This window comes from Melanerpes formicivorus, unplaced genomic scaffold (genome assembly GCF_026170545.1).
Source record: "Melanerpes formicivorus ecotype bairdi unplaced genomic scaffold, bMelFor1.0.p_v2 SCAF_36, whole genome shotgun sequence".
In the NCBI taxonomy this organism is placed as follows: domain Eukaryota; kingdom Metazoa; phylum Chordata; class Aves; order Piciformes; family Picidae; genus Melanerpes; species Melanerpes formicivorus.
This window is the reverse complement of record NW_027142388.1, coordinates 2,741,957-2,759,464: the sequence shown is the minus strand read 5'-3', so window position 1 is coordinate 2,759,464 and position 17,508 is coordinate 2,741,957. Positions and strand designations below refer to the sequence as shown.

Genomic DNA, 17,508 nt, shown 5'->3' with positions numbered 1-17,508 from the left:
AATTTATAATAGGTCATTTCTGTTAATGGGGGAATGAGTGCATTTTTCTGGCATGTGCAACACATAGAGTACTTCACACAGACCTCGTGAAGGGCAGTGGGCCTTTGAAAAGCAGGCTGGTAGATGTACATATACAGTGTATGTGAGGTATGTCCACATCTTTAATGTGTATCTTCAAAATCACCTCTTGCTTTGTGTTTACAACATACCTGGGAACAAAAGGTACGAAATACTACCCTTGGAAATCTGCAGCCCTCTGGTATGCTAACTAACTAGATTCCAACGGACAATGAGTGTCTCACATCAAGAGAGCTCATTTTATAAGCACATATTGTGCTCAGGGTAATAGCCAGCATCAGAAATCTTTGGGTACCAGGGCTCTCATCTTGTTGTGTAAATTAAACATCTTACTGATCCAATTAATAGGAATAATTAGATGAAAAAAAAAAAACAACCAACACAAAACCTGCACACGCTTAGAAAAAACTTCCATACATACACTCACTCACACAAGCTTCTACAGCAGCAAACTAGACTCCTGATAATCTTGTAGCCACGGCTGAACTATTGCTGATTATCCTCCAGTTCTAACTCACAGATTACTGCCCTTCCGTATTTGTGTCCGTGTGCTTCAAACATCACATCTTTGCTTTGCGGAGCAAAGCTGTACTTTTCCCTCGGACTGCACATTTGCGAGCTCCGCTTGATTTTCGGCCCGTGCATGCCAGCGCCGGTGCGATGCCCGCTCCTCCCTCCGGAGGGAGCCTGCTCTCCAGGCTGCGATCTGCAGCATCCTGGCCGCAGGCAGCAGCGGTACCCGCAGCCCAGCGCCTCCGGGCAGCACAGCCCCTCCTGCCTGCGCGGGCAGCGGCACCCCAATGGCGACTCGGACGATTGCATCAAGCCTCCACTCAGCCAGCAAACCCGCGTCGGTTTTCAACCCATCATGAAACTAAACAACAGAAGGAAAAGCTACAAGCATCAGAACACGTCTGTGCACAGACACATTCTTCCCCAGCCATGTTTATGAGGCTCACCGCAAAGTTTTTAGCTCCTCGGAGGAAGGTGCTAAACCTTGCCTTGTAAGTACTGCTGCCTTGACTCTTGCAGCGCACCTCTGGGCAGCGGGGCTCTGCTTCTACCTCCACTCTACCCTTTAGGTAGCCAGAATGTTCACAGCACACCTGAAGCTGCTTTTCTTAATCCTTTCAGATTAGATCAAATTAGGACTGCCCCTTGAGCAGGAACCCAGGCATCACAAGATGAATTCCATGTGCTGGAGAGAATGAGGTTCGTTTGGCAGAGGGCACAGAGCGCCCTGATGTAGCCCCACTGTCTATGGCTCATTGTAGGGGTGCACTGGGAAGCCCCTAACTCATGGGAGACCCACACTGTCCCCCAGTGGCCTGATGCCTGCAAAATGCTTTTTTATGCATACTGCAGTCTCTGGGTCCATTCTCCGGATTGCAAGTGACTGTTACACAGACCATAGCATGAAGCCATCCAAAGTATTTGCTCCCCTGCCAATGGCTGTGCACACACATGCTTGAGATTGACTGAAGAGATGCCAACACCCCAGGACACTGAAAGGCATCTGCTGGAGACCACCTTCAGTTTTAGGGTCTCCCTGAACAGGAGGAAAGCTTACTAAGAACATCCATGAAGTGCTCAAGCATTCAGAAGTCTCATCCCCTTGCTCCTATCCTACACTGAATTTAGATCAGATCCATTAGCAAGGAAAAAATGAAACCAAAACAAACAAAAATCCTGAAAACTGAGCTATTCCCAGTGCTTGGGGTAAGTGACCAAGCAAAGACTTCCCTTGTTTCACCTGTGTGTGCTGTATTAATCTACTGAGGTAGGTGACAGTTTTCAGACCTTTGGAGCAATCAGTAATCTCAACCTGTACCTCTGGAAAATGGAGCCACAGGGGTAATTTATTCTCGAGCCTTGTTTGGAACAGACAAAGGGTGCTTGTAACCTCTGTGCTTGGGCCTGTTTCACCAGCAGCTTTTAAATACACAGCATTACGTGTGACTTGAGGTGACCACAAGTGGAAGTACAGTCTGGAAATGCTGCAGCCTTCTTTCTGATTATGTGCCATGGACATTGGTGACAGCATGTTTAAACACACGTGTAATCAAATCATACAGAGCCATTTTTCAGATGTAACTGCAATAAGACATGGCCTATACATGACACATCTTGACTAACTGGCTGACAGGTAACATGGAATTAAAGTGTTACAGAATGTGATTTCCCAAAGGCAGTCAATGTGCAGTGTTACAGGTTTGTTGGTTTGTTTGTTTAAAGTGGATTTTTTTTTTTGTGATAGAAAGATAACTCTGTTTGCTTTCCATTATTAGAACACTCCCATCCAGTGAGACAGACATAGCTATGCAAGGAGGAAACACTAGTTAAAGCCCTAAGGAAGCTTGGTTTAAGGACAAACACGTGATATGAAAGGGACTGCTAACATATTCAAGGCTAGCATGTGTAAGCATCTTGCATGTTGATGGTCTAAAGGAAGCTTAGAAATACCAATTTCATCATTTACATTGTAGTCTTGACACTGCTGTATGGTGTGTCCTCCCCATTCAGACAGTATTTCTGTAGTGGTTTGTCTAGCACAGAGAACAGACTAGTTACCTGGGGGTGCACTGCCCACAGGCAGAGGCTGAAGTTCTGGGATTTTTCTACTAATGGAGATAAATTAAAATTCCTACAGTCAAGGCAAGAACCTTGAGCCACTTTCTGTAAGAGCACAGTTTAGTCCTGGAATCTTGGGTCACGCAGTCCTCTCACCTCTTGTGCAGTAAAGTTTGAAAAGGTGTGCCACCAGCCTGCACTGAGAGCCAGTGCAGCACCCTATATGTTTAAAGAAAATAGATGCTTATCAGTACAAAGGGAAGTGTACTGTATTCATTTCAACCTGGGACCACAATCCTGCAAGTGGTTGTGTAACGACAGAGCACTACAACCATGGGCAGTTTCAGCAGCCAGGGAGAGAAAAGGAAGAGAGCAATCACCCACGGAGATTCAGTTTGCTCAGAATAAACACCTCCAGTTTAGTGTCCCTCCTTATTTAAATGACCTCATTTTGTCGGGGAGGCTTTGATTTCAGAGGAGACAAACTCACAAATAATCAAACAAGAAATGAAAGAAAGGAAGGAGAGGAAAAACATTTATAAATGTCACTGTCCAATGTCTTTTGGATTTCAATGAAATAAGATTATCTACATATATCTACAAATATCTACAGGTATCTACACTGCTTGCAGGTATGATTCTTTGGTTGTCTTCACTTTTTTACTACGCTGCAACTATCAAAGAGAAAAAAAAGTATGTATAATCTTTGAAAGAAATAATAAATATAACAACTTCATTAAACGTTTGAGACCAAAGCTTTGGCACTAATTAGTTTACAGGTAACAAATCATACTGAAAACTCTGAAATGACAGCGGCAAAGCAACAGCACACATCCAAGAGCCATTTCCCACTGACTAATAGTAAGCACAAGGCTATTTTACATCAACCTTTCGGAGAACATCAATTATGGTTCAGTCAGACACTAAGAATCTCACAATTCACTGCAAGTGTCAAATAAAATACATATTTCTTGCACAAGTCTTTCATGGATCCAGATATATTTTTTTATAACAGAAAAATAATACATAAAATATTCATGTTAGCCTGTATCCCTTCTTAAAACCCTTCCAAAAAGTTTTGGAAGCCCAAAGCCCACTGCCAGAGACAAGAATAAACATTGCTGTTAACACTGCCACCTGCACAAGGTTTGTAGTGAAAATGCACAAACATGGATGAATAAAGGACTTTAAAAAAAACCCCAAAACCAAACTTCTTTTCATTGAGTCACATGGAAGAATCAGACAAGTGTTCATAATACTGTATACCAGCACAGCTGAGGAGCTGTTCAATACCTTCTCTGAACACAAAAGGACTGCAATTCAGTGAGCATCTGACAGAAAACACAAGCCAACTATTCAAAACATGTCACTGGAGAAACTGTGATGAACAGGCCCATCTTTTCCACGCTAAGGAAAGACCACTGAAGGAAGATATTAAGGGGGAAAATAAAAGAAAAATAAACTTAAAGTACTTACCAGATTTAAAGGGAAGATGCAGCAAGCAGGTAGGTGCAGAATAGGCGCTTTGGGACAGTTTGGGTCAGCCAAATATAAGGGGTGAGGCATTATGGGGAAAAAACCCTGAAGTTGCTCTAAAAGGCACCTCTCAACAGGACAGCATCAAGAGCTCAGGAAAGGGCATAGGAAGGCAGTACTGCGAGGCTGCCTGGGAAGCAGCCAGTTTACAAACTATTGCTGAGAAAACAGCCTGAACTCTGCAGGCATTCCCACCCACACCCCAGGCTGGTTTATAACCCTTAGCATCTATTGTGAAAACAAGGAGCTGTACGCGGCTGTGCTCTTGGCCGTGGGCTTTTCTCAACGGCTCCACAAAACGCTGTTGCGATTAAGCCGCCTCAATGAACCCCAAAATTCAGAAGCGGGCCAGGCTCAGAGGAGTGGCCAATTCCTTCTGACATTAAGGATTCAAAGTATGTCTTTAAGCTAAACTCTGCTTCCTCTCATAGTCTCACCTGAAGCCAAGCGTCCCCGAGGTAGAAGAGCGACTTACACCAACATGTGGAGCCATACGCCGTCCCTGGGGCCCGCCGCTGCTGGGGGCTGGTGCCAGCCGCTACCTACGGCCAGCCCCGCAGCTTCCCTGACTCGGTATTAGTTTTACACGCCCCACTCGGCAGGGAAAAGCCCGTGGCACCGCCAAAATTGGTGGCAACACCGAATCTCCCTCATAAGACCCGGCGGGCGACCAAGAAGAGTACAAATCACCTCACCGCCACCGCTTCCCTGCGGCCCTACCGTCCACGGCACCCGCGCACTAGTGGGGCATCGGCAAGAAGGGAGATACAGGGCAAGAAGAAGGGAGATAACAACATATGGCTTCGTTTATCAAAGTGCAGCTGCGGGTCACACCGCAATAGGCAGAGGGAACACCCCCTTCCCTCGCCGCAGGCCGCCATCGCCCGCCTTCACGGCTTGCCGATGGGTGGGGAGTGCGACGGGAGGCTGCGGGTTCCTGCGACTGGGCTCTCCGATTGTCGATCAGGTCAAACTGGCCTATCAGCTCACTCGTAAGGCGGGAAGAGAGGGAAAGGCGGGAAGGGGAAGAATGGCAGCGCTGGCGGCACGCGCGGCCGCTGCCCAGTCGCTGCCCAGTCTCTCGCGCCGTCAGGGCCCGGCGGGGCTGTGGCGCCGTTACCGCGGCCCGTAGTCATAGTTGCCGGGGGCGCCGGACGACGAGTACATGTTGGCAGCTGCCGCCGCCGCTGCGGCTGCCGCGTTCATGTGGTGATGGTGGTGGTGGTGATGGTAGCCGTGTCCGCGGATGCTGGGGAGGGGGGTAAGGGGCGGGCCGGCTCTTCGCCCCCAGGTAGTGGTCGTAGGCGGCGGCCGCCGCGGGCGGGTACTTGTAGGGATGGTGGTGGAGGGGCTCCGAGGCGGCGGGCTCCAGGCGCAGTTCGTGGTGGGGCGGACTGGGCCGGCCGCCGCCTGCGCCGCCCAACGGCACCAGGCCGCTGCCACCGCCCGGCAGCGCGGGGCTGAGCACTCGGGACATGAGCTGCTGGTGCGCCGCTTCGGCGTGCAGCGGCGTCCCGCCGGCTGCCTCCCGCTCGTACTCCCGCCGGCTCTCGGCAGCATCTGCGGGGGCACAGAGCGTCATCACCGCCGCCGCGGCGGCCCAAGTTGAAACAATACATTCACGTAAAGCAGAAAGCGGGGCGCGGGGGTTGCAAGTGGAGCGTGCGGCAGCAGGACCCGGGGCTGGTGGGACAAGACCTTCTGACTGCGATAAATGGCACTGACTTGACTGACAAGCTGGTACACGCCTGACATTTTTGCAATTGTGTAACACTAAACAAATACAGACTTCCCTTTATTTTGCAGGCCCGCAGTGTGCTGGAAGAAAGGCCCTGGGTTGTCTTTACAATTGTTTGTTCTGCGTAATGGAAAAGGAGTCAATGGGCAACAGTGCTGTTGCAGCTGGACAAGGCTCTTGAACGAGAATGGGTCGGCCCTGACTCTGCTGCTGGGGTGGGTTAAAGGGGCAACACGAGCAGGAGCCAGTGGCCCTTGCTGCATCCCTACCTGGAAGGCTAAACTTTCTGCTGCAAAATCGAAAATGAGACACTACAGGAAAAGGGAGGTGTTCTTAAAGCAGCAACAACAGTTAGTAGTTTAGACCTAGGAAGAATTAGGTTCTGAAAGCAGCTATTTTTGTTTAAAAGTAAGTGGTAGCGTAAAGCTCATTAGCAATGGAGCTGTGCCCACTGCAGGCAGCTGTGCCCCAGTGTGATGAGCAAGGCTGGCCCCAAGCATGCATGCACTGAGGCCAGCTGTGCAGGCCAGCAGGGCTAGGGTCACAGGCTTGCCTAGCTGTTTGAGGGTCTCACCTTTCTCTGTCCCATTCTGGTGGGCTGGGGAAGAGACAGGATTCCGGGATCTGGCAAAAGCACTCATGAGGGGAAGAGCCCCTGGCCTGTGATTCCTAGGCCTAGAACAAGAAGAGAACTGATACAGACCTGAAAGTCACACAGAATGAGCATTTGCAGCATTTCAGCTGGGAAATGGAGCCCAACCCAATGTTCCCCAAACTCCATGCAATCTTTGTGCAAATGTAGGCTGCACAGGTATATGTGAAACTAGGAGTGAAAGTAAGTAAAGACATAGCCTTACCAGTCTTCGGGGTCACAGTCTCGGAATCCCTTGGCAAAAGGGTTGCTGGCTATCTTCAGCTGTGTGATCTGTAAAAAGAAGCAGGGAAATGTGTCAAAGTGGCATTCATAGGGCTCTCAGATCAGACAGCAAGTGCTCCCTGAGTGGGCTGTGGGAGTCAGTGGTGACTGGTGTAATGCAGAGAGCCTGCGTGGCCAGTGGAGCTGGGGTACACTCTGCCACAGAGCACAAACATATGCTTTCCTTCTATTAGAAAATGCAGGCTGGTATGCTAATATGAGTTCAAGGTGAAGGGAGAGGCAGCCTGAGTTGGCTGCAAAAGCTGTGTAAATGCACTTGTAAGAAAATGCCACATTATATGGGTCACTACCAGAGCAGCTAAGACAAATCACTGGATAAATCTTACTTATGTATTTATTTAATTCGCCGGGGAAAAGGCAGGACATTTTCTATATTTAAGCAAATCCATGGATAAAGTATGTGATTGTGAGTTTCCGGAATGGGTTGAAAAACAAACTTTAAGCCCCTCAGTGACAGTTCCAGCCTTAGAGGTCAAACTGATAGAAAGCAGGAGAGAAAGAGCAGCTGTCCGGAGCCATCAGGCAAATGCCAGCCAGGGAGAGACTCCGGAGCCCCTTAAAGGCACAGCCTTGTTCCAGCCCCGCTGCCTCTCTGGAGCGGGGTGTGGACAGACCACAGCATCCCCGGGGGACCACGGATCAATGTGCTTGGAGCCACTGCAGAGGGTGGCACTGCCAGCAACTGCTTGGGCACAGCCCCACCATCCAGCTCCAGCAAGGACTGCAGCAGCAGCACGGAGCAAGGCATTTTGGAGCAGTGCTGAAAAGCCCCTGCTATGAAATCATATTTGTGCGTGGAATTCCTGGTCTTTAGATTACACTGATGAGATTTAAAGAAGCAATTGGATTATCTGCTGCTCAGAAATCCCCAGCAGCCTTGGGGGAGGGGGAGCCCTTCTTATGTTGTTTTTTGTTTGGTTGGGTTTGGTTTTTTTTAATGTGTAATTGTATTCTGGGTAGGAACAGACCACTACGAGCATAGAGAAGTAAAACTGCAGATTTATCCAAACAAATTGTGAGTGACGTTTCACAGCGGGGCGCCTGTAGTTTCCCAACCAGCCCCGGTCTCGGGTTTACATAGGTAATGAGGTCCCCCTGAGTGAGGGGAAGCTGCTGATGGGGCTGAAGCTCACACCACTTCCTCGGCATGCAGCGGTGCAGCTCTGTGTAGCTCCCCAGCTATCGGGTTCCTTATGCTGCCCCAGAATGGGTTTAGCAGATGGGCAGGAGGAGGCAGGAGTATCCCCAAACAGCCCCTCCAGCAGCACCACCACCGCCAGACACCCGCAGCCTAGCCTTCATTCAGCCCAGGAGGCAGGCATACCTCTACCCCCAGTACCCCCAGAGCAACTTCAAACCCCACTTTTTCATTGCCCAGGCCCTGCTGCTGCCTCACCCGGTGGTTCTGGTAGGCAGTCACGGCTGTGAAGCGGGTCTCCTCAAAAACAAACGTTTTAAAGTTCTCCTCTGCATATTTCTCACTGTCTTTCCGGGGATCCACGTAGACCACATGAAAACGTGGTTGGTATCTGTGCATGGAGTTCAAAATGATCTGAATGATAAAACGAGCAAGGAGACAATAACTGATCCAGATGGAGCATTGAGAGAGGCAAATGCAGCTGCCGGCCCCGTCAGCTCCCCTGCCTAGGGCTGGGGCAGGACAGGGGTGCAGAGTCCTTGGAAAGAGGCATGGGCACCCCACAGGGATCATAGCACAAAAAGTACTCCCCAGTACAGCCCGATGTTTGACATCTTTTCCCCAGGAATACTTACATGTCCATTGTCATCCAGCAAATTGTTGGTCAGTTTGAGCTTATCAAAGGAAACAATCTGCTTCATCCACTGTGCCCCTTTTGCCGGGGAGTCCGGGTGGTAGTGCACCCTCCCGGGGGTGGCAGGGTCAGCTTTGCCGGCTACCAGCCAGGAGGAGCTGTGGAAGGCGTACCTGCAGGAGGGAAAGCACCCTCAGCCATAGCCCAGGCGATCCTTCACTGTCCCAAGCTGCAGCACCCCATGGCCCTGCAGGATGTGGCCTGGGAGGGTCCCCCTGCCACGGCAAGGATAAGCACTGCTGCCCCCATTGCTGTCACCCCCATCACTCCTGCTTCCTAAAGTAATGAGAACAATAAGCTCTTCTCCACGGCCAGACTCGTTGTAATGCAAAACCGATATTTTATCAGGTCACCAATGGAGCTGGTGGGCAAGAAATCTCCAGGACAGAGGAAATGTATAGCTACCTGCACAGATTTGGGAGAGAAGCTACAAAAGCTCCCTCTTCTTCTAAAGAAATGGGTGAAAGTGGGCCCTCTATACAGTAATGCTCTGGCTTTAAGTGAAGAGTGGAAAGCTATGTGTAGATTAATAGTACATCCAGAGTTTAGCAGCCTTCTTTCATTCTATCAAAGTACATATTCAACAGTAACATTTAAAACAGAGAAACCAATCTTCTATACACGTGTTTACTTTAAAAGCCAGTGTTTGCACAGGGGGAATTAGACACCATTGGACTTGAGCAGAAACATTACTTTTTAAAGATATACTCAATTGGATGTTATATATCCCACTTCCCTTGACAAGCAAACATTTCTAGGACGCCCTGAGAATTTGGATATCTGTCTAAATATTTATATATGAGACCCTGCAATTCCTATGTGGGCTGCCTGCTCAGCATCCTGATCTGAAGCTAAATATATAATGCACCTTTCACTGTCTTTAAAGTAAAGGGGTTCCAAGCCAGACTACATCGCTGCCTTGCAAGTTGCTGGTTTGCAAAGCCTTTCTGCACTGTCACTGGAAACAAGGGCAGGGGTTTGTGGCTTGGCTGGTCAATGCATTTCCAGAGCACAAAACTAGTTCTCTCTGCCCAAGCACCCAGCAGGCTCTCTGGTGGGCACTGCACAGCACCAGGATACCTGGCAAAGCCAGCACCACCAGCTCACCTACCCTAGCTGAGAGGCTACAGCAGTTGAGGGTTATGGGAAGGATTTTTATTATAGAGGAATAGGCATTTGACAGGTGGAGATGTGGAGCAGTAGCATGGGGATGGCTTTCCTAGGCAGAACCAGCCCTGCTGCCCCATGCAGGTCTCGCCTCAGTGGCCCCAGCTGCTGAGGACATGGTGTGAAATCTGAGGGGTTCCTGTGGGTCCACATCCTGCTCCCAGCCCCAAACTCATGGCAAGGATGCATAACAGAGGCAGGGCAGCCACAGCACACATCTCCTTCTCATCTCCCACCGACATGTATCAGGCTCAAGGGCACATCCCTGAATCCTGGGAAGAGAGGGGGCAGGCAGCACCCCACCAGCCGAGCACCGTGACATGGGCAGCGTGGTACTTGCCGGTATCGCTTGTCATCCACAGGGACAAAATCCATGAGGAGCATATAGTCAGCCATAGGGTCCATCCCAAATATCTTCACCTGGAAGGTGGGGAACATGCGCCTGGTACAAAGAGGAGAAAGGACAACTGAGTTGAGAGGATGTGGGGAGCTCCGAGGGGGCAGGAGATGCTTGGGGCCAGGTATGGTAGCCCCTCAGCCCCTTCAGCTCTTCCCTTCCATCTCCCTGATGTACACAAGAACCTTCGAACAGAATAGAAGGAAAAGGCAGATGCAGGCGGGCAGCTCAGGGTGAGGAGATGCCATGCCACCCAGCAGCATGTGAAAGAATGAGCTGGGGCAGCGCTGGGCAGCTCCGTCTCTACCGACAGCGGCAGGGCCACTTGTGTTAGACACCAAAAAAAACCTGCTGCGGCAGGACACAAGGGCTAAGAGGAAACAAGTGCTACCACCACCACCTTTGCCATAGGCACACAAGTGAAAAGGATTTTCTCCCTACGGTTTCCCCATAGTCCGAGATGACCTGATTTGAGGCAGATACAAGGCATTATACGGTCTTCAAAACCACACCTGAGGCGAGGGTAGAGCCCCGTAACACTCGGCCAGTCCGAGGGGACGCGTCTAGAACCTCCTGTGAGTAACGCGAGGGATCCGAGCTCCCACTTTCACAGCTTCTGGCACTTCAAATCTGTGCAGCCGTTACCGCAGCAGTGTGGTCCCTGGGGCCAGTGAGAGACCTCCCGCTGCTCAGAGAGGCAAATGCACCCCCCGCGGCGGGCAGGGACTAGAGGGCAAACGGGATCTCCCAGCGAGCCTGCTCCTGGCTCTGTTTCGTTGCCAGAGCCCAGTCGGAACCCCGATACCCACACATTTGTGGGGCGAAAGGCAGGTCGGCCCGAGACTGTCCTCACTGCTCTGCTTCCAGCTCCCCGCAGGCCACGGGGACCCCAGGCTAAGCCGGAGGCGCGGGTCCCACGCTCGGGGAGGGCACAATTCCTTCGAAGGGCTGTAGGGTAAATGCAATTGGAGGGGGCTAACGAAAGAGGCCGAGGAGGCCCCATGTCCCCTTTCTCCTTCCCGCTGCACACACCGGGGACATGGCTAGGTCCGCGGCTCTCCCACGAAGATGCGCTCTTGGGCCGGGGTTCACTATGACTTCGGTTTCGGTTTATTTTTTTCCAAATAGAAAACGAAGCGAGCCACAGCAGCCGACATTTCGGGAAGGGGGTTTGCAGCCATTGAAAAACCAAACTCCCAACACCCCATGAAAAAACAACCCGATAAAACCTGGACGTGGAAAGCCCAGCCCGGCTCATTCTCGAGGGGCAGGGATGGAACTGCTATGTTTTTTCCCGGGGCTTGTTTGGTTGTGTGCCTGTTTCCCGCCGAGGGAAGGCTGCGGCTAGGGCAATAGGGCAGTGGGGCTCTGGCCCCGCAGCTCTTTCCAGTCCGGGCCTAGCACTGCTGGGCAGTGTCAGGATCGGGCAGCTGCGCCTCTCTCTTTGTAATGCTTTAGCAAACTCTGGAGGACGTTTCCAATCACTCCCCCTGTTATTATTATTTTTAAAAGTGTAAAAGCCCCCATTAGCTCCAGTTCCGGTGTTTCTTGTTTTAAAACTTAATTTTAAAACAAACAACCTGAGATGATAAGACCCACCTAGACAAACAGCAGGGCCAGCTCGGAGGCGCTGGGAGAGAACAGACTTCGCAGCGCCTTCCTTGAGCCTTTTCCTGCTGGTTTTACCCTGGGCTTTCCTGGTTTTTACCCGCCTATTTGAAGATTTGTCGGTGTCATAAAATAAAGGAAAAAGGCGGGGGGGGAAGCTCTGATTCAGATCGAGTTGGTTCGTTCTCGAGACCTTTTGGAGTGGGCTATTCCCAATCCTTTCTCTCCCGGGAGAGCAAGAAAGCCAGATCGAAGAGCTCTTGTTTGCAGAGAGCCTCCGCCTGGAGCCTGAACGACCTTTTCCGCTAAGGAAAGCAGTGCCGAGCCCGGCGCCGGGCTGAGCGGCCACGGGCGGAGACAGGAGGACAGAGCGACCCGGCACCGGCAGGCAGTGGCTGCAAAAAAATCACGTCCGGGGTTCCGCAGCGCAGCGCCGGTCCCGCTGCCCACTGCTTTTACGCCAGGCACGGCGGGGATTAAAACAAACAAACCAAACCAAAACAAAACAAAAACACACACAAAAAAACACCCTCTCCCCAAAAAAAAATTTAAAAATCAAAAAAAACACCCCCCAAAAAAACCCCTTTATTAAACTTCGAATTTAAAAAAAAAATTCAAATGCGTAAATAAAAATTTATTTAATTTGTTGCATCTTCGGAACCCTCAAAACCACTGGAGGGGAGAGCGGGACCTTCCTGCCGCGGTCACTTCTTGTGCTGGGCCTTTTCGGAAGGGAGCCCAGTCAGTGCGGCAGTGCCCTGCGCTCCAGCTGCTGCCGCTGCAACCTACTCCGAGACTAACTGAGAACAAGCACCACACGATTCGTCGGGTTTTTTTTTCCTTCTTTACCTCGCGGAACCGATATAAGTCAAGAGACGAGACCAGAGCCCGAACAATGCGCTCGCTCACTCCCCGAAGGCAGCGTTTGCCCCAGAGCTTGCGCTGAGAAAGCTCCGCAGATCTGACGAAGCCGCCGCGGCCACGGCTCTTCCAAGAGATCGCAATTAAATGTAGTTATGAACAACCGTAACTGGGGCTCCTCTTTCCCCCAACATATTTTTCTCGTTTCTAACAGGCTCGCATCAGCCGCTTCCTTTGTCCCCTGGCCAAAGCGGGTTCCCGGTCTCGGCTCCGGCCCGCCAGCAGAACCGCATAGCAGCGGTCGGAGGAGAGCAGGGCTCAGCAGGGCTCGTTACTCGACAGTAAGGAAATGCAGCAGTCATGGGGAACATTTCAAGGTGCAGAATTATTGTCTGCGTCCCCATCGGAACGAAAATATCTGACCGCGCTAAAAATTTATTTAGTTACAGGTATTGCACGGGTGGGTTTGTTAGTCGCTTCTTCCCGGCCTGCACCATTGCTGCCTGCCCCAGGAACACAACGTCCTCCGCCAACACGAACCCAGGTCCCGTGAGGAGTAACCAAAAGCCAAAGGCACCCGGCGGAGCTCAGCGCCCTTTCCACCGGGAGGGAAACCCGGCGGCTGAGAGCACGGCGCGGCTTTCCGGGGCAGGCCGGGCCGGGCCATCCTGCCCGCCGTCCTCCGCACGCCTTCTCCACCAGCCCGCAGGAGCCACGCGTTCCTCCCCGCGACACCCGAAGCCTTCGAGCCGCAAAAACTCGCAGCTTTCGCCCCGGGAAAAGTGTTAGGATCGAATGACGGCAACCATCGGGCCGGGCCGGGCCGGGTCATTCCGCACTCGCCCTTGGCCAGCCTTGATTTCCCCCCTGACCGCGAATTCAACCGCCTCCAGCTGGGCTCTCTGGCCCCGGTTAGCCTTGGTGCCCGCGCCCGCAGGGAGCGGCTGGAGAGCCGGGGCCGCTCGGGAGCCCGCACTGACCTGCCGGCCTTGGTAACGATCATCTCGGTGCCCAGCTGGTTGAACTCGTCCCACAGCGCCTTCATCTCCAGCTGGACGCTCACGTTAGCCACCTTCGGGTTCTTCTTCACGGGCGCCTTGGCCGCTGCGGCCGCCCCCGCCGAGCAGCCCGAGACGGCGGCCGGCCCCGCGGCGGTTCCCCCGGCGCCCTCGGGCGGCTCGGGACCTGGGGGCGGTGGGTTGGCCCCAGCCACCGCCGCCCCGCCGAAGGGGTAGCCGGGCTGGGGCGGCGGGTGCTGCTGAGCCGTGCAGGGCTCGTAGTGCGGAGGCTCATGCTGTCCGTACGCGTCCCCCGGGGAAGGGGAGAGGTGGTACCCCCCGGAGGCGTTCAGGCTGCTCAGGCTGTTGGCCGTGAAAGCTGCAACATCGCAAAAATGGGACAGCTGGGTGAGCCAGGGGCTGGAGATAGCTGAAATCATTCCAAAAACAGGCGGTCAGGGTTCCACTCCGGCTCCCGCTTTCCCCCCAGCTCCGCGCCGCTCCGCGCGGCCCCCGCCTCCGCGCCGGTTCCGCGGTGCCCTCCGCCTCCTCTGCTGCCCCGCGCCCAGCCCAGCGGGGCGCCTCCCCCTTTCCGCTTTGCTTGGCCCCAGCCCCGCTCCCCCCGGGGCAGGCGGGGAGCTCGCTGCTCCTGCTGCCTGCCTGGGCTCTTCTTTTTTTTTTTTTTTTTTCCTTTTCTTTTCTTCTTTTTTTTTTCCCTTTTTTTTTTCCTTTTTTTTTTTTTTTCCCCTCTTTGCAAACACGAAAGATCTGCCAAGAGCCGCGGCGGTGCAGAGCCTGTGCTGTCTCTGCAGAAGTCCTCCCTCTCTGTACGCTATATGGGACAAAGCAAACTTCCCTCCTATCCTCCTCTCACTCCCCTCCCCGAAAGAAAAAACAAACAAAAAAAGTAAAAAAGAAAAAAGAGGAGCTGGGGGGAACTCAAAGAGGGAAACTAATTCTTATTTCCGTGTAGCTGCACTGCTCCAGGTAACGTCCCTCGCTCTGTGGCGGCGGGGCAGTGGCTGACAGGGGAAGGTGGACCTGGTTTGGCAATCCCCACTTCTTTCCATCTCCGGCCGAAAGAGGGGGAACAGACGGCGACCAGAGCAAAGCTCAGAGTCCGTACTGAGGAGCACTGGGACAGCCAGGGCCGAGCGGCCCTCGGCCACCGGACCAAGCGGGCCCTGTGGCACATGACAGGCCGCCCCGGAGAACGGATGGCTCCTTCGGATCCTCTACAATGCTGAAAGGCTCCTCGAAGTCCTGAGGATCTCTTGAGTTATCTCCGCAGCGGCTCCCAGGCCGGACAGGGGCTGCAGAGCCGGCGGAAGCCGAGCTCCGGCCAGCTGCTGCCCTGGACAAGGCCGGCTCTGTCGGAGGATGCTCCAGCACCTCTGAAGAGGTGTGGGTCCAAGCGGCATAGCCGTCGGAAGCCGCTACAGGGGTACGGGCTGAGCCTTATTTTCCAAGGGAGGGCTGTGAGGGGCACCGCAAAGGCCCCTGCGGCCGGCCCCGCGGGCAGGCCGCATTTCGCGCATTGCCCCCGGCCCCGCCGGGCCGGGACGTGTGAGAGCCCTTCGAGAGGCGGTGGCCGGGGACTCCCGTCCCCTCAGCTCAGCGGGGCCGAGCGCGGCGCTCACCTTCCATGTCCCTGGTGACGGTGCTGAAGTGCATCTTCTGCGGGCGACAGCCGGGGCGGGCGGGCGCGCTGCGGCCGCCGCTGCACTCCTCCAGAGCTCCTTTCCCTGCGTGCTCGGCGGCGGCGGCGACTGAAATCAGAGAGGCGATACTGAAAGCATTTGCTTTGGGAGACAGAGGGCTGTTTTCGTCCATAGGGGAGACACCAATGCAGGAGCAGCAGCCGCGGCAGCCTCCCACCACGAGCCCCCCCTCCCACCCCTTCACTCCCCTCCTACCCCTTCACTCCCCTCCTTTCTACCACACCATCCAGGGAGGTGCGAGCAGGACCCCCCTCCTTCCAGACGGGGGAGGGAGGGGGGAGGGAAACTTAAAAAAAAAAAACCACCACAACAAATCCCCACAGAAAACAACTCAAACCCTCTGTACCCCACCCGGGAAGGGCGTTGGGGAGCAAGAAATTTCCCCTGGACCCTTCGCTGCTAGAGCCGAACACCTCAACGGCCGGATCGAGCCCTGTCAGCGAGAGGGGACCGAGGGGAGTAATAAATAAATAACTCCACTAATTTCTTTCCCAGGGTCTCTGTTTCTTTCCACTTGACTTCGTTCCCTGCGATTTATTAATTTGTTTTCTCTCTTCCCTTCCCCCGCAGCCACCACCTCCTGCTTCTGCCCCCCCGTCCCCTCCTTTTCTTCTGCACGTAGGGAAAGTGTCTCCCTTATAGGCGCTTTCCCCTATTCAGTGGCTGGGAGGCGTCACATGGAAGCCGGGGGTGTTTGCCTGCAGGAGCGGCGGCGGCGAAAGCGAAGTGAAACTCCTGCGGAGACGGTGTCAAAGGGCTGGGGAGGCCCTTCCCCGCCTCCCGGGCACGGCAAGCGGCCGGCGAGGAGGGATGGGATGTGCTTCGGGGCGGGCGGAGGGGATGGCGGTGTCAATCACGGCTCCAGAAGCCGGCCGACGGGAAGGGAAGGGAAGAGCCCAGGGCAGCCGAGCTGAGCCCGGCGTCACGCTACGGATGTCCGGCACGGAGAGGGAGGATTGCTCCTTTTCTCCAGCCCGCATCCACTGCGGGGCGCGGGCTGCCACGGCAGGCAGGGACCGGGGGACTGACCTCTTCGGGCTGCGCTGAGGTCGCAGGTACCGGTGGCCACCTCGCTGGAGTGGAATGGGACCCATCCAGCTCGGAAAGAAAAAAACCCAAAGCACCCGCCAGAGTTCGAGCTTTTCCTTAGCCAAAACCAACCAAACAAAAAAATAAATAATAAAAAAAAAAGAGGCTGAAAAAGGTAAAGCAACCAGCGGGGCGGCAGGCGAGCTCTTGCCTGGCCTGGCGTGACAGCCCGCTCCATCGGCAGCACCTGCTCTCCCTTGATCACCTGGGACGGACGGCCCCGTTCCCCTACCTGTCTCGGCGAGGCCGAGACGCTACTCACCGCCCGGCACTGGCCCCTCGAAGCGCCGCGGCGTCCCCTGGGCCCTTCCTCCGCATCGGCGCGGGGCGAGGCAGCGCGCCCGTCCCGCTGGGCCCGGCCGAGCCCTGGTCCCGGCGCTGGTTCCACTGGGCGGGTCGCTGCACCGAGATCCCGGGGAAATGCCCCGATGGGGCGGGCGGAGCCGTGGGGCGCGCCGGTGGCTACCGCCGCGATCGGGGTTGCATAACCCAAGCGATGCGCGGAGAGCCGGAGTGAGCAAGCGGGTTATATATAGCTGCCCTGTCTGTAGCCTGCGGGGCTTGATTCTTCTGTTGAAATATTATCTTTGGATGTGGTAAAAATATTTGCAGAGAAAAATCTAGACTACTCTTACATATTTGAGCATATGTTGCTGCAGCTAGCAGCATAAGGGCAGTGCGTGACACGGTCGGTGTTTTGTTTCTTCGCTGCTGATGGCAGCGCGGTTCCCAGCCAGGACATTGTCTACCTCGACCTCAGGGACACACTACGAAGAGTGTCCCGGTGCTAACCCGCTCTGCTCACCCGGCAGTAATGCAAGAGGGAGAAGAAGGGTTTGCATTAGGGCACCACGGAACAACATTGCCGCTCTGCCAGGGGAAAGCGAGGAGACGCGGGTGAGAGTTAACCAGGGGCTGATGAGAGAAGGATTCAGGACACCAGCTTCTTCCAGGTGTGCCCGGCTCTGAGCAGCC

At 53.9% G+C, this 17,508-nt stretch overlaps 1 protein-coding gene across 1 annotated transcript; it reads right to left on the bottom strand.

The window, feature by feature from the left end:
* Positions 1 to 1,939: 1,939 nt before the first annotated feature.
* On the bottom strand, positions 1,940 to 17,011 carry TBX1 (T-box transcription factor 1). The gene is given in 10 exon segments (XM_068157304.1): positions 1,940 to 5,445; positions 5,447 to 5,745; positions 6,498 to 6,598; positions 6,781 to 6,848; positions 8,257 to 8,412; positions 8,634 to 8,805; positions 10,200 to 10,301; positions 13,706 to 14,102; positions 15,364 to 15,492; positions 16,474 to 17,011. Coding segments are annotated over 10 exon segments (1,806 nt in total). The 5' UTR covers positions 16,712 to 17,011; the 3' UTR covers positions 1,940 to 5,301.
* Between the last annotated feature and the right edge of the window lie 497 nt (positions 17,012 to 17,508).